This window comes from Polypterus senegalus, chromosome 4 (genome assembly GCF_016835505.1).
Source record: "Polypterus senegalus isolate Bchr_013 chromosome 4, ASM1683550v1, whole genome shotgun sequence".
NCBI lineage: Eukaryota > Metazoa > Chordata > Cladistia > Polypteriformes > Polypteridae > Polypterus > Polypterus senegalus.
The window spans coordinates 247037454-247059182 of record NC_053157.1 but is presented as its reverse complement, the minus strand read 5'-3'; the positions used below and the strand labels follow the sequence as shown (position 1 = coordinate 247059182).

Genomic DNA, 21729 nt, shown 5'->3' with positions numbered 1-21729 from the left:
ATTGCTTTTTATTACAAAACTACTATGCCATGCATCTAAGATGGGTTGAATTTTAAGTAGTCAACGTAGATCTCAGTGTTAATATTTGCAGTGCACCATCTGTTAGAATGTCTTTTCAAATGCATGTAGTAATAAAATGCATTGCAACAGATGGTGTATCACAAACACTTGTAGTTGTAAAGTGCATTAGTGCAAATGTTTGTGAAACACCATCACTCATATCTCTATTGTATTTGCAGAGCTGAAGCCTAACAAACTGTCGCAGGTCTGGACCAGCAGTTGTGTGCCGGCAGGGAGGTTTAAAGGCCAGTATGACACTTGTCCTTTTATTAAAGAATATTAATCATAAACGAGAAGTCCTAATATTTTCACAACATAGAAAATATGAGATATGATCAGAGGAATTTACAAATCAAAAGTTACAAAATGAACAAATTAGACAAATAACGGCTGTCCTTATGTTTATTTATTTAATTTTTGGTCTTTTTAAACTAATAAGAAATTTAAATTTTACAAACTGTGAAATATTAACAGGCCATTTATCTCTGTGAATGTAACAATTAATCATAATTAACATATTTAAGTTAAATATTCTTTTACACGTTAATTCTTACACAACCGAATTGCCCTTCAAAGTAATGATGTCAGGTGACACGCTGCTCCTTGAGGGGTCCTGAGGAAATTGTAAATTAATCCTGGGAAGTGGAAAGATAAAAGTGTCCCCAAGTGTCACATCTGATTGTCACTTTGAACACCGACAGTGAAGGTGAAGTCAGTCAGGTGAAGTCCCCTTTAGGTTGGGTGACAGTGTAAAGAAGAAGGAGGAGGTGCAGTTTAATGTCTAACGTGACACCAAGTGACTTAGTAAAACACCAAACTCCATCAGTATGGCCGACATGTGACTGAGCGGTGAGTCCTCGTCTTTAGACATTCAGAGGGAATTCATTCAGAGGTGACAGACCACCTGAGTAACTAATAGAGGGACAGACAATGTCTGTTCAGAGGCCAGCACTCCAGTCACTTCTGTCACTCGAATGAGGCTCTTGAGACAGGCATGTGGTCCTGCTGGAGCAGCACTACTGAAAGGCGCTATATAGACTGACTTAACGGGTGAAGCCACAGCATTTGGGGTGTCCGCCTGAAGGACATGAGGCTGTGAATCAACAGTGACCCCTACTGGTCAGTCTGGTATTTGTAGGTCTGGGGTGTCACCAACCCTCATTATGACACACACACCTGATTGGCTACTCAAACCAAATAATAATGGAGACCCTGACAGTCGCACTTGCCCAGCATTCTCATCACCAGATTCACTCACAGAGGTGCTGCCCCCCACCCAACCCGTAAAATCAATTTTAATCCCAAACTACAAACACAAAGACACCTGCGCTTGTGAAGATATCATGTGACTGGTGGAGGGTACTGGTCAGTGGTCTCATGCTGTCAGATGGCTGATTGTTACACTGCAGTGAAGACCAAGATAAAACCCTGGATAGAGGGGCTCAGTGAAGGAGGTGTTGAACCTGTGCAGGAGGGTCATTGTGTGTGAGACGCTATAAAATGACAGAGAGCCAGCAGGCCAGTCCAGATACACACCTATTCTGGGGCTGTAGGGGGCGCTGATTTCAGTCCGCTTGTTATAGTGACACACAAAATACTGGGAAAGAGACCACAGCAAACTCCAGGACTTGTAGTTGTTTCCAAGGCTGCACTCCTTGCTCTTTCCTTTCCTGCTCAGTCCTTTATATGCGACTCCAATCACCAGTTCAACTCCAGTGCACTCCACCTCCCAGTAACAGCGAGTCCCAGTCAGAGCCTCTCTGCACAGAACTTGAGGCCAGTAGTCAAATCTGTCAGGGTGATCAGGATATTTGGCTTCTGTCCACTTACGTGTCACCTTCTTGTTCCCTTCAGACAGATGGAGGTATCTGTGTGCCGTGTTGATGTCCACTGTGAGGGGACAGAAGTCTGAAAGGAGAGAAAAGAAAACGAGTGAGGAAATCTGGGAGTGTGTAACGGGACTGGGGGCGGAGCTCAACACAGACAATTAACAAGAACCAATCAGGAGCTGCGCTGACGAGACACTAATAATAAAGAGCTCATCTGATTGGACAGAATCTGTGGGGATTTAAAATTAAATTATTGAAAGACGATAACAAACAACAAATGAAAAGTAGGCAAGTCAGACATTTGGAAGTCGTCTCAGTCATCAAAAGTTATGATAAACACCATAAGGTCACCATTGAGGTCAAAGCTGTAATGGACTGTCCACACTGACTGCTGGCTTTATTAAAGGACATGTTTAATTGTCACAGTCCACCTCTTTAATTTAAAATCAATCAACTGTCACACTTCACAACCGCATAAATTATATTAATAAAAGTTACAATCAGCATTTTCTATCTATCTATCCATCTATCTATCTATTATATAGTGCCTTTCACGTGTACCTCTTGTAAGTATTTCACTGTGCCTTTCCTATCTGTCATTTTCTCTTTCTTTCTTTCTTTCTTTCTTTCTTTCGTGTGTTTCCTGTCATCTCTTATTATTATTTGACTGTCATTCTTATCCAAGGTGACTCCCATCATCTGATATTCCATTGTTTCCTTTTCTTTTCTTTGTCCAATTGTAGCCCAGGCAGGAGAAGTGACTTGCTGAGGTCACACAGTGGTGTCAGTAGTGGGATTTGAACCCACAAGAAAGTCTTCACCACCACACTACACTGCATTTTCTCCACCTTTTAAACTCTCCTTCTGTTCAATTTGAGGTCAGCTTTACTCTGGTGGTCTCATCAGGAAGGTGGGCTACAGTCTTGCGGACCTTCAAATATCTTAAAAATATTGGCAGCTGTGCTGACTGGAACATGAAGCTCTTTGAAGGTGGTCTTGTAGTCTTCACCTTGACCACCCTAGGCTGTGATCTTCTTCATCACCTCCTCTTCTCTAGTTCTCGTTCAGTGTGAGGCACACAATGACAGAACACAGCAGAGTGAGGACTTGACTGGGTGACTGAAGACCCCGGTGACACTCATTAGAGGAATCAGTCAGCTTGAGATGTCACGACAGTCCAGTGAGGTCTTTGATCTTCTAAGGACCCCCAATAACTTTCTCTGCCATTTTCATTTGTTTTAATGTTTAAAATTTGTGAAGTCGAGAACTCAAAGCAAAGTGTCTGCTCTGTGGAGTAAAGAATGGAGGATGACGAGGACTTTTGTCAGCTTTAACTTATTTCACATACAATTGTGCTTCATTTTTAAAGCAACACTTTTATCTGTGTCTGCATATGCAGTCATGTGAAAAAGTATGTGCACCCCACGACATGGATTTTTTGTTTCCTTTTTTATCATTTTAGGACACATCAAGACTCGGGTTCAACAGACGGCTTTGGTGATTCACTACCTGAGTCTCTCTATCCCATAATGCACCAGTTACAGGACCCCCATCACTCTCAGCCCCTCAGTCACACAACACTCAGACTTTCATATCCTAAGCCTGTCCTGCTCTATTAAAACTTCAATGATTTTTATTGTGATGATCCATTCAGTCAAAGCACAAACTCACATTTTAAAAAGTCATCTCTGCTCTGAGGTTCAGGAGGCTGGAGGGCGAAAACTGGAGCTTCATGAGCTGAAAATAAAAAGAAAAGAGAAGAAGAATGGAAACTGAGAAGATGGCATTGTGGGATCTTAGTTTAGTTCTTAAACACGTATTACAAATGCAGAGGAGTTCAAATAAAACATTTATAAAATATAAAAGGACTGGCAAATTAGGCCAAATGTCGATTTGAATATTCATATTAATAATAAATATACAGGAAGTCAGAGAGTATTGAGACCCCCTCACTTTCTGCACACTTTACTGTGTTGGCGATTTAATTTTAAATGAATTAATGTGATTTTTGTGCTCATCAGTCTACACTCAGTAACCCATAAGGACAAAGTGAGCACAAGTCTTCAGAAAGGTCTGCACATTTATTACAAATCAGAAACTGACACTTCTTCTTCCTAGAAGTATTCAGACACTTAATTCAGGTCTTTATGGAAGCCCCTTTGGTGGTTGTCATGACTAAATGTTACTACAAGTTTTGCACTCCTGGATTTGGCCAGTTGATCCCATTCTTCCTGGCAGATCCTCTCAAACTCTGTTAGATTTCAAGTGAAGCGTCTGTGAACTGCCATCTTCAGGTCTCTCCTGTTCTCTGGGGTCTCAGTCTTGTCACTCAAAGACACTCAGACTTGTCACAAAGCTACTCCAGAGTTTTCTTGGCTGTAGTCTTCAGGTCGCTGATCCATCGCCCAGTCTGAGGTCACAGGTTTTCTTTAAGGTCCTCTCTGTATTTGACTGCACTTCTCCTTCTCTCAATTCTGACCTGTCACTCAATCCCCATAGCCTGATGCTGTCACCAACATCCTTACTGTAGAGATGGAATTAGGCAGGTGGTGAGCAGTGTCTGGTCCTCTCCAGACTTCCTGCTTGGTCTTCTGTCTAAAGATATTAATTTGTGTCTCATCAGATCATTGAATCTTGCCCTTGATGCTCTCAGGCTGTCATTTGTCTTTTAATCGAGAATATCTTCTGCCTGGCCACTCTACCATAAACACTTGATTTGTAGAATGTTGCTGAGATGGCCGTACCTCCTACAGTATCTCTTATCTTAGCGGAGGACATCTGAAGTTCTGTTGGAGTGACCATTAGGTTTTTGGTCTCCTCCCATGCTAAGGCCCTTACTTCCCAGTTACTCAGACTGGCCATCTCTAGAAAGCATCCTGGTGATTCCAAAATTCTTGAGGCCACTGTGCTGCTGGGAACACTCAAAGCTTTACAAATGTCTTTGTCTCTTTTTGCTGATCTTTGCCTCACCTTTAAACTCCATTGCTTGTTTTTTGTGCTGACATACAATGCCATAAATATACCGTATTTTCTAAATATTGTTAAGAAGGTACAGTTGGGGACATCTTCAGGGCTCCATCTATTGAAAAAATTACTTTTTAATAAGTAATTTTAAGTATTTGGAAGTCGTTTAAGAGTATAACATTTCAAGTTAAAATTCCAAAACATCTGATTAAGAACAACTGATTATAAAGAGAGTTTGTTATAACTCAGCTAATCCCTTTGAAAGGGACTGTATTGTAAAAAATACTTAACAGCAAAGAAATGCTGATAAATGTTAAAGAGAAGGCCTTCTTCAGCGTCCTCTTTTTGTCACTCTGGTCCTCCTAATGGACTTCAATAACAAATGCAATGTCACCAGACGATCTACCTGATGGTGTCCTTGTCATGATAACCCCCTGGCTGATCCTCTCCAGACTCTTTCTCAGATCTGACAGCTTCTTTCTCATTCCCTCAAATGAGAAATCAGCGGTGACAGTGAAGTTCAGCAAGTCTCCATCAGCAGGAAGGACAGAGCGAGACGAGAAAGTCTGCATCAGGAGAGAAGCGGGGACGAGATTTCAGAAAGGAGACATTAAAAAGAAAGTAATGCTGATAAAAGGGGGGTCTTCTGAATTAATGATGAGTGTGGTGGGCAGTCAGCGTGGGTTTAGATGGTGAGAACGCCTGTCATTGACTTGTTGGTTATTTATGAGAGAATATTTGGTGGAGTGTAGTGGTGCATCACAGATTATCAGCCTTAACTATCAATGAGCTTTTCTCGTAGGACTCCATGAGAAGCTAGTCAAGAAAAAGGGATTGGGGGGCAAGTGGGTCCAGAATTGAGTTGGCTCACAAAAGATGGCATTGGGCTTCTTATGGTCCTGAGACAAACTTAATTAAATGAAATGTAAAGACTAACACATGTAGGGAGAAAGCTCTTCAATATTATTATATAACTGAAGGTCTGTAGCTCAGAAGTGTGACTTGTGAGGAAATCCTGGGAGCCTTTGTGTCTTCATCACCATCATCAAGCATAAAGTAGAGAAAGCTGTGGCAAGTTGAATTATATAGCAACCACCATGTGTGGAGTATCAATCAAGAAGAGAATCTCCCTAACGTCTGCAAAACACAGTCGACATCAGGACTATTGTGTGTAGTGTGAGATAAAACCGCACAAGAAAGATGGGAGATAAGAGAAGAGATTGGACTGTGGGGTCTGAGATGTGAGAAAATGCTGAAGGATTTGAATCTCATCAGTTTAAGGATGGAGACATCAGAAGGTGGCCTGACAGAAGAGTTAGCACTGTCTTTGATTAGAAGACATCTTTTACATTTCTTAAAAATTCACTTTTTCACACAGACAATTGTAGATTAATTTGTCTGTTATGTACATGAAGTTACCAACTTTGAGATATTTGTAAATGGAATATTTCAAATGTTAAGTCAGTGATTCTCAACCTTTAAATATTTGCTACCCGAGTTTTCAAGACAGTTTTAATCTCTCCCGCCTAACGTTTTTTTGTAACCCTAATAAAATGTATTCCTATATTTTTTGCTGCCGATACAGCGCTACAAGTTTAAAATTTCTCTACGAATAGTGAAATTATGCCACATATGGCAACATTCATGCCTCCTTTTTTGTTACTTCATGCCCCCCTATGGGGGTGCACCCCACAGTTTGAGAACCGCTGTGTGAAGTAAATATGCAAAGACGATCTTTGCTGAGCTGAATGGCCTGTTCTTGTCATGTTGTACAAACTCCTCAGAACTTTTAAATCACTCTAAATGTTCTCAGGTCCCAAACACTTTAGGTGGATCAGACTCCCTCTGAAGTGTCGCTCTCACCTGTAGGAAGTGGAGATGGTCCTTGGTCTCTGAAAGCCCCTTCAGCTCAGCTTCTCTCGTCTTCAGCTCCTCAATCTCCTTCTCCAGTTGCTCCATGACTCCTTCAGTCTTTTCCATTTCTCTCTTTTCTTGTTCTCTGATCCTCTCAGTCAGTTTCCTGTAGGCTTCCTCAATGCACCGCATCAGAGCAGTGAAGCTCTTCTTGTTTTCTCTCATCTCTCTTTCCACAGATATCTGATTGGATAGGATAAAGACTTAGAATTAAGTCACCTAATAAGAATAACTAATCACAAGACAGATGTGCTGCTATTTTGATGTTGTGAAGATCAGTTTGAATCGGCTGGAGTGATTAGTGATACTTTATTTGCTGAGTGAAGGGAATTTGGAGACCGGCACCCAGACAATATGATCTTCTCACTAGGCCGGATAACAAAATCACTCTGCTGATGATCTTATTAAGGAAACTGCAGGACTTTATGGGATATGCAGTCATAAAAGTCCACCTTGTGAAGGATCTTAAGAGCCATTGTCAGGAACTACTGCGGGATAGCTCTACTGTCTTGTGAGGACTACATTTGACCTGAGAGTTTTACAAAGGTCTGCCTTTAAAAAGGGCATATCCTGCTTCGCTTGGGGTTAGGAGTGGAGTAGGACAACACACCAGGAATAAAGAAGAAGAAGAAGAAGAAGATGTATTTTTTTAGAGGAGTAAACTTGTGTGTTAGAAGGTAATTGTGTGAACATAAAAGTATTTTTTGTACTGGAGTCTTGTGTATAGTAGTTGTGTTCCAGTTTAGGGTGATATCACCATGTCAGACCTGTTAGACTGACATATTAAACAAGAGGGTCTAGGTGTTGGTCAAGGAGCTTCAGATTTCATTTAATTTCATGAAATCTTTGCTTAACTACCTTCTGCCATTTCTTTCTCATTGTAAAAGTCAGAGTTCTGAGTCTTTATTTCTATGTTTTTCTACTTCATTTATGAACTTTGCATTATTGCTAATAGATTTTCTATTATAACTATGTCTCATATGTGTGTGATGACACCTGGGGCCTCATGTATAACACCGTGCGTAGAACTCGCACTATAACATGGCGTAAGCACAAAAGCCGAAATGTGCTTACGCACAGAAAATTCCAGATGCAGGAATCTGTGCGTACTCCAACTTCCACGTTCTTCCGCTACATAAATCCCGATCAGCGTGAAAACTAACGCTCATGCACGCGCATTATGTAACATAATATGCAAATCAATATAAATCGCCCTTAAGCGCAGCCTTCTGTGAAAAGACAATGGGAAAAGCACGGGGAAAATATTTTTCAGCGAATACCAAGTGGAGGCAAAGGAAAAACATACTATTTGTTCAAATAAACCGTGATATAATCAACAAAATGAAGTTGATCGAGTGACATAGCGTGTTGGAGAAACTTGAAAGCTGACGTGCACAAAATCGCACAGTGCCGGAAATAAAAAAGAAGTCACATATCAAAGTCGCTGTGAAAAGGTGAGTTGTAGCCCACTGTCTGAGTGTCATATGAAAGTTTATTAGGGTACAGAGAAAAAAGGCACACAGTGGGGAAAAAGTACGAAATGTCAACTTCAATCTCGACATTTCCACTTTAATCACGTAGTTTATTTTGTCATTTAGTAGAACATCATAAACTTCATCTTAAAATCGTTTAATCAACCAGTTTCTCAAATCACATCGTAATTAAAGTAGCACGTTAAATGCTTTGTTTTGTATTTGATCTTCTACTCGTATGTGATCTATGTGTGTGAATCACTACTTGCTTCTTAAACTGGCTCTCTTCCTCCAACTGGACACAGAGTCCATTACATTTGTGATATTACAGCTCTCTGAATAACTAAAATACTGAGATGTATACGTGATGTAATTTTCATGATGATAGGAGCTAAAGCACGTTATTAAACATGTGTTTCATGAGCCTCGTGCTCATGACAAGCATTTATCTTTTGTCGAAATTTGTCGCTGCGTTTTTAGCTGTGTTGTTATTTTCTCTTTCTGTTTTATATTCAATATATATTGGCGTGGCCGCCCCAAGAGTCCTTGCTTTTCTTTCCCCAAGTAACCGATCGCCATACAATCAGCTCTGTAATAGACTTTAAGCCATCTGTAAGCTTAGTGCCGATTCTTCAAAACGTTTAAAGAACATTGAAATATCTTCGTAGTACATGTTTAATTATTCTTTCCTTCACGACACTCCCAGTGAAGAATATAGATTATTTAAATGAAGTTAAAGTTTTATGTGTATAATTTAACAAACATTATTTTGCTGCATTTCACCTTAAAAATGATATCGACATCATATGTAAATACGCGCTTTATAAAGTGGCTCAGGTTGTGAGATATTATAACTGTAGTGCAAGTTTACAGTGAGGTGATTGTACTTATAAGTACAAACTGTTCTACAAGGAGCAATTGATTGAGTGCATTTAAAGTTCTTGGGATGAAACTGTTTCTGAACCGCGAGGTCTGTACAGGAAAGGCTTTAAAACGTTTTGCAGTGGCTGAGACAGCGTGTCCTTGAAGCTGTATACCGATAATTCTCTTTCCGATCAGCTGCTGCTGTGATTCACACTCAGATACAGTGATATAAATACTCCGAGTCGTGCAGTGAGAGTAATATGGAAAAAGATGATCCGCTGTGGCAACTCCTAATGGGAGGAGCTGAAAGAAGAAGAAGAAGAAGAAGAAGAGGAAGAAGAAGTGAGAGTAACAACGCTAAAGCAGTTATGGTGTTTGGAATACTATTGCTGTTCCCTGGACCATTATATTGTTACGAGTTAATTACAATCAGATGCATTACACTAATAAACAATATGCGGTTAGTTTCTATGTATTTATAAAGCCGCGTCATGAAAATAATGAGTAATCACACAAGAACAGTACCATTGCTTTGACTCTGGGTGCCGCCAGTTTGCAAAACCGAGCGGAGAACTTGCGTACGACAAGGCATGAGGTACCGTGGAAAAGTGCGTGGATTTACGCCAAGTGTAGGTTTTATACATCCCGATTTGAACGTGGAAAAGTTCTTACGCAACATTTCTATGCGTACGCTCCGTTTATACATGAGGCCCCTGGTGGGGTGTTACTATATGAGAAGTAAATGTAAAATAAAAGGTGCATGCTGTCCAGAATCATCAACCCCAAAGCTGAAGGTGTTCTGCTGTATTCAGAATTTTGCATATCTGGACGGTGATTTGGATAACTCTGTGATAGAAGGCAGGGATGAGAAACCCTAAAAGGTCACTTCCTGACCAGCCCCTAGAAAGAGGAAGAAATGATAATATGTGATTTATTTATTAGGGAATTTAGATGAAGCTTTACTCCAGATACAGAAAGTCTAATATGGTGTTTTGCCCTTTGGTACACATGTGGAAAACTAAACTGGTTGGGTGGATAGGTTCCTGACTAGAGCAGGGAAGGAAAGAACCAGTTCTCATTGTCACATGTGTCCAATTGTAAGTGAACAATTATAAGAAGTTGCATCAGACCACCAGTTCTGCAGGACAATTTAAAGAATTAGGTATAAAGCTGAGGAGCAGTAGTGAAATGGTGATCAGAAGTTCTGCCTATGCCACACATTAGTCTACATAAGCCTGAGGAAATTAGATAGATAGATAGATAGATAGATAGATAGATAGATAGATAGATAGATAGATAGATAGATAGATAGATAGATAGATAGATAGATATAACACGGGTAGCTTAAAGACCAAATCAAATACAAAGAATAAAGCAGATACTCATTCTCATCAACATTAACATAAATAAATAAATAAATAAATAAATAAATAAATAAATAAATAAATAACACAAAACAAGACTTTGAACACAATCCATGGAAAGGAATCCTGGCTGAGAAATGTCACATGGGTGTTTAGAGGGGATTTCCTGCATCACTAATAAGCATGAATTCTAGGAGGAAACAACAAAAGCAGATGAACATAAAAGCATTAACCGAAGTAAAGGTCAGTCTGTGAGGTTGGCTCTCCTTCACTTTTACTTCTTCAACTGTCACCTCTGTGTCTGTGTTTCTTTGAACTAAAGACAAACCCCAGTGGTCTGGACCGGCTGTGTTTAGTACTTTAGTGTACTAGATGGTGCTCTTCTGTTTAACACTAGAATTACCAGAGCCTACGAAAAAACTCGTAATTCCGTCCCACCTTAAACTGCTTCTTAAATCCCTTCACACCTCTCCGCCAGCGCCCTTTATCTTCTAAATGTGCTGATAAAGAGAAGTCGGCTATTCCATCCCCCCACCAATTTAGAACGTGCATGAACTTCTCTCAGCTCATGCCTTGATTGAGTATCTGGGAGTGAAGTGGAGTTTTAGAGTGGAAATAATAGATCGTTGTTTGGAACACACGCATTTCATGTCTGTTCCGTTTCTACAGTAATCTGTGTCAACACATTGTTAAAACAGAAACTTTTTTATATTCTAGTAGTAGATGACAAAATGTAGGCATAAACTATATAATGTATGAAGCCTGAAGTCCAAATAGCAAAGAAACATTTTCACAAGAATAGCACAATTGCACTTTTATTCAAACATATAACTGCAGAAACAAAAAGCCGCCTTAACATGCAACATTGACACCAGTTTACTGGAACTGACTGCGTGGCTCAATAGAGTCAGCCCCCGCTTGGGAATCAAGGGGTCACGGGTTCGATCCTGCGCCGCTCCATTTTGAGAAGTAAACTGCTCTTGTCTTACTGTTTTAGAATAAAAGCATACATTTGATTTCAGTCTGTAACAGCCGGTGCAGTTTATGATCCTTGTAAAGGTTAGCTTTTTTTTATTCACTTTTCACTCTCTCAGTCGCGTTCAGAATCAATCCATACAACCCCATCTGACACGGCTGTTTTCACTAAAGACGCGCTATAGCTCTGCAGTGTACCACGATGCATACTAACGCACAATCACCACCCCGGTTCTGACACACAAACGCTGGCGAAGCTGCCTTCTTCGTATCTCACCGTCACTTGATTTTCGTTTTATTGAGAGTTCCTGCCAGTCCCCGCATGTTGCTGTATGCTTTTTCTTTTGTACTACAGGACATGCAGAGGAAAGAATGGTAAAGACCAGTAACTTCGGCGCTATATGCAATCATCAGACACTCCCCATCTGCCCGTGTCGTTCAAGCACAGGAACATATATTGGTGTAAAAGTATAACAAAAGTGCACTTTTATTCAAGTGCACTTTTCCATCGCCTTTTCCTGTAAGAAGCAGTGTACACACTTCTCTCTATCCAGCATACAGCAACATGCGGGGACTGGCAGGAACACTCAATAAAACTGAATAAAAAGAAAATCAAGTGACGGTGAGATACGAAGGCAGCTTCGCCAGCGCCTGTGTGTCAGAACCGGTGGGGGCGTTAGTATGCATCGTGGTACAACGCAGAGCTAAAGCGCGTCTGTATTCTGTTTCTTTTGTACTCCAGGGCACGCAGAGGAGAGAATAGTAAAGAGCAGTAAGTTCGGCGCTATATGCAATCATCAGACACTCCCATCTGCCCGTTGTTTTGTTATACTTTTCAATACTTTTATACTGCTCAAACTGGCATGCTCAAAAATACACGTGTAATGCCACAAAGTGCACGCAGACACTTCATTTCGCAAACAAAACAAGTGCACTTTTATTCAAAACTACCTGTATAACCGAAGAAAAAAGAAAGCAAGTTACAGTAGGCGATTGATACGACATCTTGCATGGTGCAATGCTAAGAAGTGCAGATTTTCATTCCGTGCTATATAAAATCATCACATTCAAATATTAACAGTTCCCACACACCCAAGGACCGTCCTTCCTACATTTACGACACGTGTACTTGTTGCAGTGTACACACCTCTCTGTGCTATGGTTTCTATTACACTGAATGAGCACCTGACACTGCACTTTCTTTCCCTGGGGGAAGGTCCCGCATCAGAGAATTTCCAGTTCCTACATAAAATCACACCCAATCTGACGCTGTTCGTTTTCAAATAATATTGCATTAGTGTGATTATATTTTCACATATATTGTCTCTTTCTTTCAGGTGTGTAATAGAAACCACAGCATAGAGAGAAGTGTGTACACTGCTTCTTACAGAAAAAGGCGATGGAAAAAGTGCACTTGAATAAAAGTGCACTTTTGTTATACTTTTACACCAATATATGTTCCTGTGCTTGAACGACACGGGCAGATGGGGAGTGTCTGATGATTGCATATAGCGCCAAAGTTACTGGTCTTTACCATTCTTTCCTCTGCATGTCCTGTAGTACAAAAGAAAAAGCATACAGCAACATGCGGGGACTGGCAGGAACACTCAATAAAACGAAAAGCAAGTGACGGTGAGATACGAAGAAGGCAGCTTCGCCAGCGTTTGTGTGTCAGAACCGGGGTGGTGATTGTGCGTTAGTATGCATCGTGGTACACTGCAGAGCTATAGCGCGTCTTTAGTGAAAACAGCCGTGTCAGATGGGGTTGTATGGATTGATTCTGAACGCGACTGAGAGAGTGAAAAGTCAATAAAAAAAAGCTAACCTTTACAAGGATCATAAACTGCACCGGCTGTTACAGACTGAAATCAAATGTATGCTTTTATTCTAAAACAGTAAGACAAGAGCAGTTTACTTCTCAAAACAGAGCGGCACAGGATCAATCCCGCGACCCCTTGATTCCCAAGCAGGGGCTGAGTCTATTGAGCCACGGAGTCAGTTATAGTAAACTGTTGTCAATGTCGCATGTTAAGGCGGCTTTTTGTTTCTGCAGTTATATGTTTGAATAAAAGTGCAATTGTGGGCGGCACGGCGGCGCAGTGGTAGCGCTGCTGCCTCGCAGTTAGGAGACCCGCGTTCGCTTCCCGGGACCTCCCTGCGTGGAGTTTGCATGTTCTCCCGTGTCTGCGTGGGTTTCCTCCGGGCGCTCCGGTTTCCTCCCACAGTCCAAAGACATGCAGGTTAGGTGGATTGGTGATTCTAAATTGGCCCTAGTGTGTGCTTGGTGTGTGGATGTGTTTGTGTGTGTCCTGCGGTGGGTTGGCACCCTGCCCAGGATTGTTTCCTGCCTTGTGCCCTGTGTTGGCTGGGATTGGCTCCAGCAGACCCCCGTGACCCTGTGTTTGGATTCAGCGGGTTAGAAAATGGTTGGTTGGTTGGTTAAAAGTGCAATTGTGCTATTCTTGTGAAAATGTTTCTTTGCTATTTGGACTTCAGGCTTCATACATTATATAGTTTATGCCTACATTTTGTCATCTACTACTAGAATATAAAAAAGTTTCTGTTTTAACAATGTGTTGACACAGATTACTGTAGAAACGGAACAGACATGAAATGCGTGTGTTCCAAACAACGATCTATTATTTCCACTCTAAAACTCCACTTCACTCCCAGATACTCAATCAAGGCATGAGCTGAGATAAGTTCGTGCACGTTCTAAATTGGTGGGGGGATGGAATAGCCGGCTGCTCCTAGCTTCTCTTTATCAGCACATTTAGAAGACAAAGGGCGCTGGCGGAGAGGTGTGAAGGGATTTAAGAAGCAGTTTAAGGTGGGACGGAATTACGAGTTTTTTCGTAGGCTCTGGTAATTCTAGTGTTAATGTGAGTATGTGCTAAATAAATTAGGTCGGATGGGTTTGGTCTGTCTGAGCATAGAAATGTGTGTGAAGAGTTCTGACTCTGCTGGATAAGAACTTCTCATAAATGAATCCTGGCAGAACTGGGTATCAGAGAGTGTGCTACCTTGGACATTCTGCCAGCTGATTCCAGAGTCTGACCCATACTAGCAATCACAATGAGCCAATTTTGAGTTTCTGCCAATTAATCAAACTGAAATATGACGGTGTGAGGGAAGATCTGGAATAACTGGAGGAAACACACTGAGATGCTGGAAGAACGGGTAAACTCCACATGGAAAGTGAGTGGAGGAAAGTGAATCTGGGATTCAGCACATTCCACCACAAGACAACCTTAAAGTCCTTTGTCATAAAATGTTAAAGCTTAAATAAAACATTTTGAGGTGTACATTATGTAAAGTCTGCACTCAGTCAAACAGTGGAGATCCTTAAGCTTTAGAGTCTAATAAAACTGCGAAATACCAGAATGAACAAGAAAAGACCATTGTGACCTCCAGAATAAATCAAGAATATGCCAGATCACCAAATGATACGGTGTACAGGAAAAGACAGGCTCTCCAATCAGAATGTAACCTCTTGACAACAAAAGATCCTAAACAACTCATCTTTAAATTACAACGTCATTACGGTGAACATAGAGAAAAGGCTAATAATATCTTAGGTCAGCAATAAACAAGCACGAAGTTTTGAAATGCAGTAACAGAAATTAGAATCACAATTGGAGATAAAATCATGAAGCATAAAAATATACCTCACATATTTAGCAAGTACTATAACTCTTTATATTCAACTCAGTTTCAAGAAGATGAGACACAGTCGGAGGAGTTCTTTGATGTGATGCAAATACAACAACTGAACACACTTAGTGCAGAGGAACTGGACAAACCTCTGACACTATCAGAACTACTGGATGCTGTAAACTAACTCTAAAGTGGGAAAACAACAGGCCCTTATCTCAACCAAGAATTTTATAAAGAAATTTTCAACTACGTTAGCACCACTATTATTAACAATGTTTACATAAGCTACAGACAACAAAATTCTACCTCAAACTGTTCACCAATAATTAATTCCTGTTTTTTCAAAGACATATACTCAGCAAAAAAAGAAACGTCCTCTGACTTTCAACTGTTTTTACTTTCAGTAAACTTAATGTGAAAATATTTGTATGAACACTAAAAGAGTCAACACCATAAGACATAAACTAAAAATGTCTCACAATGTGTCCCTGAATGAAGGGAGGCTCAAAATCAAAAGTACCAGTCAGTATGTGGTGTGGCCACCAGCTGCTTGAAGTACTGCAGTGCATCTCCTCCTCATGGACTGGACCAGATTTGTCAGTTCTTGCTGTGAGATGTTACCCCACTCTTCCACCAAGGCACCTGCAAGTTTTTGGACATTTCTGGGGGGAATGGCCCTAGCCATCGATCCAAATTGATCCCGCTCCAGGGTACAGGCCTCGGTGTAACGCTCATTCCTTCGACAATAAACACAAATCCGTCCATCACCCCTGGTGAGACAAAACCATGACTCATCAGTGAAGAGCACTTTTTGCCACTCCTGTCTGGTCCAGCGAAGGTGGGTTTGTGCCCATAGGCAGCGTTGTTGCTGGTGATGTCTGGTAAGGACCTGCCTTACAACAGGACTACAAGCCCTCAGTCCAGCCTCTCTCAGCCTATTGCGGACAGTCTGAGCACTGATGGAGGGATTGTGTGTTCCTGGTGTGACTCGGGCAGTTGTTGTGGCCATCCTGTACCTGTCACGCAGGTGTGATATTCGGATGTACCGATCCTGTGCAGGTGTTGTTACACGTGGTCTTCCACTGCGAGGATGATCAGCTGTCCTTCCTGTCTCCCTGTAGCTCTGTCTTAGGCGTCTCACAGTGCATACATGGCAATTTATTGCCCTAGCCACGTCAGCAGTCCTCATGCCTCTCTGCAGCATGCCTAATGCACGTTCACGCAGATGAGCAGGGACCCTGGGCATCTTTCACAGTCGGTAGACAAGTCTCTTTAGTTTCCTGCGTTTTTAGAACTGTGACCTTAAATGCCTACTTTCTGTAAGCTGTTAAGGTCTTAACGACCATTCCACAGGTGCGTGTTAATTAATTGATTATGTTTAATTGAACATGCATGGAAAACATTGTTTAAACACTTCACAATGAAGATCTGTAAAGTTATTTGGATTTTTAAAACATTATTGTTGAAATACACAGTCCTGAAAAAGGGACGTTTCTTTTTTTGCTGAGTATATAAGTATTTATCACAGTGTGCAGCATACAGACCAATTTCACTTCTGAATAATATAATAAGACAAGGCCAAACCAGATTAATTAAAGGCTAATAGTTACCTTCAAATCTTCATTTTCTGTTTAATGTAATATACTCATTCATAGAATTTAACACAGCAGGGATCTTATTATCTTTGGACACACAGAAAGTCTATGACTGAGATAAATGGCACTTTTGTTTCACCACAATGCACATGTTTGAAAATTTAACAGCCCACCAGTTATAAGTCACTGGGTCACTGATGTTCTCAACTGTTTGAAATTGGAAAAAAACAAAGTCTCACTTAGAAGTTCTGTTCAAAGCTTTTTTTAAAATATGGCAAGATATAATTAATAAAACTTTAGATTAAGCATTCATAGCAGGGGAAAAGGATATAATGCCTTTTTACTTTATGTATTTATTTATTTAATTAATTGATTTATTTACTTTCATAAATTATTTTTGGTCCTCTTTTTCTTGAGTTCCTGTTCCAAAATTCCTGTTTGGTAGTTTTTTTGTTTTTTGTTCCTGTTTTCTATTTTAACTTTCTGTTTTTTGTTTTATTATTATTACTTTTTAGTTTTACTTTTAAAGTCATTTCATGTATACATTGAACTTAATTGCATGCAATGCTACTTTCTAGAAACAAAAAAAAAAAAAAAATTGAGCATTAAAAAATGTTGTGCCCGCTGATCTAATTCAGAACATCAGCGTCAACCTTCAGTGTGAGTTTCTGTCAGTAGAGTTAAGTCCTCTTTAAACAGCAGATGGAATATCAGAGGACTTTAGGGTGATGCTGTCTGAATCTCTTCTGAATAACACCTGGGATTCTGTCAACAGTGAAAGGCCATGAAGGACACCACACAACGTCTTCTCTAACTCTCCCTTCTCATGTCCCTACACATCATCACCAGTGAAGCTCTGATGCTCTTCATCTTCTCATTTACAGTATGTCTCACCTCTTTGATGTGAAGTGTTCTCTTCATATTCCACTCACCTTCATCTCCTCCATCGCCCTCCTCGTCTGCTTCAGTGTCTTCTCTCTCTCCTCAAGTCTCCTCTTGATGTCACTCAGTGTCGCCCCCAGCTGTTTCTGTTTGGACACACAAGAAGACACGCGTGGTCAGATCAGAATTCACATTCACTTTGTGATTTCTTCTTCTCTTTCTGAGTCCTGATATTTTCACAACACATTTGTTTAACATTTCATGACTCAACTTAGACTTGAATTAATAAACAGAAATGACAAAAAAGATTAAAAGAAAAAAGTGTGTGTGTATGTGTGTGTATGTGTGATGCTCTTCTGAACTTATACAAGTCCACTTTAGTTTTCTTACTGAATTTATGAAGAGACCCTCACAGCAGCTAAAGTCTTCTCCTTCACACAGTTATGGTGATGTCAAATCCCAGAATTCACTCCCTGGCTTTATCTTAACTACCGAGTTACAGTCAGAAGTTCTCAGACTCTGAGCAGGTGAACTCCTGACTTGGTTTATGATCACTCAGGTGGAGGTGATGCTTTGTCCAGATTGTTGTATCCATGGAGAGCGTCCTGTAGCACACATGGAAGAACATTCAGTTTGCTTTTCTTTCTTCTAACAGATTCTTTTTTCTTTCTCATCCTTTTCTCTTTGTGGCTGTGGGCTGCACTGCAGTTTACCGTTTATGAGGTTTCACTCCTAATGGTTTTCTTTTGCTGGAAAAAAATTGTACAATTGCTGTGTAAACTGAGATCACTTGATTTCCTCCCTCAGCAATTCACTAGAGATGTTGTATGTGTGGTCTCTCTTACTTGTGCACTTTGATTTCCTTTAGAAGACATTACTGAATGTGACACCCACATCCAACTCTGCAACAGGTGGTCTTCAGTTCTTACAGTCTGGCACTATGTTACCTTTTGGAGTAGATGAGATCATTTAGCCTTTGTGATGTCCACAGTAAGAGTCTTAATACAGGGCAGAAGCTAATCCGGGGCAGAGATCAGAGGTCTTGTGCCTCCAAAGGGTTATAAAGGAAGGAGTGGACTTGATGCTGTAGGTTTCTTGGATGCACAGAAATCCAAACTTTTTCTGCTAATTTCTGCTAAGTGTTGTCCATCAAGTTTGCAGGGGTTTGAGTTTTGTCTCTTTCTTCAATCACAAAGTGATAAAAAGTGACATACTGAGACATCGCTGGGTGTCATTGTGCCTGTGGTTGATCAGACTGATCAGATGACACCCAAAACTGTCAAGGAGAGTCCTGGTGAAGTGAACTGACGTCTGAGCTGAAGTTACGAGTTAATAAAAGAGGGGCAAGCGGTGGCAGCTTAAGAAAATGAGCTGCTAACCAAGCAATGACATTCTGTTCTATAAGTCGAGGTCTGTCTCAGGAATCGGAGGAATTTATGTTAAAGAATCCAAATCAAGTGATAGACAAACAATGGAAAATATAAATAGATCAAAAATTAGGTGTTGATATTAGTGAACTGATTCATATTGACCTGAAAAATATCAGGCCACTTCATAGACTTCATTGATGTTTAAGATATTGGTTTCTAAACACGTGTTCACCTGCGAGCCAAGCTCTTTTAATATTTCAGCGAGGACTCACGTTTATCACAACAAGAACAAATGAAGACCAGGTCTGTGATTCGATGTCATTCATTAATGCTATGAAATGCAAGTCCTTTAGAAGATGTCTGACCTGTGGACCATCAAAGAGTCCTGCCTTCAGTTATTCCGTGGTAAGTCCAGGTAACTTATCTTATGCACTACTTGTGTGTATTTAATGCACCAACTGTCTTAATTCAAAGCCTTTACAAATTGTGTCATCAGGCCTAGTTGTATATGATTCTGTCTCGTGCTACCAAATGTTCATTGATTACATTTTGTCCTCCAACCACCACATATTCCCTCGGAGGCCAATCTTTTGAATGTAAAATTACAGTTGGAAATAAAATGACTGCTATGTCTGCTAACTTGTACGCAAAAACACAAACCAGATAACAGAAGAACAAGCCAAAAACTTGTTAGAATTTAAAGTTCCCATGATGACATCCCGATTCTGCAGAAGAGATCTTTTAAAGAGCGGACTAAAATTGTATAAATTCAATCATATCTAAGAAACTAGAGCTGATGTGGTCTATGTAATGCAATTTTCTGATTCAGCCCCCCAAATAACCCCAGGAACAGGCCTAAAAACCAAGACACCAAGAAAACAAAAATTATTTTAATGGGCTGTGTAATCATCGCTTATAATCAATAAATCAATTAAACTTAAACAACAAGTTAATGGAAAACATTTATTCTATCAGTGTGACATATCCACAGCACAGATGGACCTTCATTTACTTCTTAAATGCATTGAGGGAGTCAGCAGTACGGGTGAAGGTGGGCAGCTTGTCACACCAAGTGGGAATTAAACAGGAAAAGAGTTGGGATTGAGACCTGATAACACGTAGAGGTGACATCACCAGACGCTGTTCACTGGCAGACCGAGTGGGAGAGAAGGAGCAGAGGACTTCATCAGGGTCTTCATATACTCAGGTGCTGACCCACTGACTACTCTGTAGGCAACAATGAGGGTCTTAAGATGGATGAATGGATTTCTTTGTCACACTACATTACAAATCCTTTAACTCATGTAATTCATTTTGTTTTAATCAAATACTAAACTCCACTCACCTCTTTTTCTTCTCTTTCTTTCTCCAGCTCAACTATTTCATGATTTTTATGTCCAGTCACCACACACATCACGCAGATACAGGTCTCATCAGTTTTACAAAATATTTCCAGACATTTCTGATGTTTCACACAGAGTTTCTCCTTTAGATTTCTATCAGAATCAACCAGCTTGTGTCCCTTCCAGGCCACTCCTTCAAAGTGAAGCTGTAGGTGAGTCTGACAGTAGGAGGCCGGGCACGTTATACAAGACTTCACCACTCTGAACTTCTTCCCAGTACAGAAGTCACACTCCACGTCTCCAGGGCCAGCATAATTCTGGGATGGAGGAGGACTGAGTGCCGTCTTCTTTAATTTCTTGATGACTTCATACAGCAGAGTGTTTCTGTTCAGCTCAGGCCTTGTGGTGAAGGTGTGTCTGCACTTAGGACATCTGTACACTTGGCTCTGATCCCAGTAGTCTGTTAGGCACTTCAGACAGAAACTGTGACCACAGAGGATGGTGACGGGGTCAGTCAGGGTGTCCAGACAGAATGAGCAGGTGAACTCGTCCTTCGATACAAACAGCTGGGCTTTAGCCATCGTCAGTCTGAGGAGAGGCAGGCAGAGAGAATCAGTCAGGAAAACAAGGAAGTGATTTGTGAAAAAACGAAAGTGAAGGTTTGTCTGTGCTCAGTGAGGAGGAGGAGATTTAAAGAGAAAGCTGAGAGCTGACAGAGAGAACATCTGAGGAGACACTGAGGGTTAGCAGTTAATGGGAGATGTGAGCTCAGAGAGTGAAGACCACAAAGTGAAAAAAGAGATGACCTGTCACAGGGGGTCTGCTAAAATGTAATTATCATCAATATTTCTCATTTATTTAAGAAATAACTCAAATTCAAATTCAAGCATGGCGCCCTCTGTTTGCTCACTCCACCTCATGCTGTTTTTTGTTTTGTGTTTTTGTTTTTCGCCTTCTTTACAGCACACAAATACTTTGCACTACTATCATACAGCAGACAGGATATTGCTAACTCACACAGTCCTCTGGAATTTACCAGTTTTATACCATCTGAGCCACAACCACACCCAGGAATACCCCGTAGCACCGAGCTCGAGTGACCAAACTGACCCCAGGAGAATGCTCCGGAGACAGCGACGCGAGCGAGGCAAGAAGGGAGGGCTCCACGCTAGGCTGAAAGCCCGCGTTAGCTGACCACCGCTACCTAGCCTCTTGCTAGCCAACATGCGGTCTCTGGAAAACAAACTGGGTGAGCTAAGAGCCAGGATTACAGTGCAGCGGGAAATACCAGATATACTCGAGTATAAGCCGACCCGAATATAAGCCGAGGTATCTAATTTTACCTACAAAAACTGGCAAAATGTATTGACTCGAGTATAAGCCTAGGGAGGGAAATGCAGCAGCTTCTGGTAAGTTTCAATAATCAACAACAACAACAAC

General features: G+C 40.8%; 1 protein-coding gene across 1 annotated transcript; it reads right to left on the bottom strand.

Moving 5' to 3' along the window:
* Positions 1–451: 451 nt before the first annotated feature.
* Positions 452–20870, bottom strand: LOC120529002 (tripartite motif-containing protein 16-like protein). Its single transcript, XM_039753064.1, has 4 exons — positions 20292–20870; positions 17627–17722; positions 6843–6950; positions 452–1960 (listed from the first exon to the last, which is right to left on the bottom strand). Exons 1-4 carry the CDS (start codon positions 20868–20870, stop codon positions 1436–1438), a joined length of 1308 nt encoding a protein of 435 aa, XP_039608998.1. The 3' UTR covers positions 452–1435.
* Positions 20871–21729: the final 859 nt, after the last annotated feature.

Excerpts from the sequence above, each read along its gene's own strand:
- LOC120529002 (XM_039753064.1), bottom strand. The coding sequence starts at position 20,870 with ATGGCTAAAGCCCAGCTGTTTGTATCGAAGGACGAGTTCACCTGCTCA. Across the intron at positions 6,951-17,626 it reads GGGCGATGGAGGAGATGAAG|ATATCTGTGGAAAGAGAGAT; the intron begins GTGAGTGGAATA and ends CTATCCAATCAG. Across the intron at positions 1,961-6,842 it reads AGAGGATCAGAGAACAAGAA|CCCCTCACAGTGGACATCAA; the intron begins AAGAGAGAAATG and ends TCAGACTTCTGT.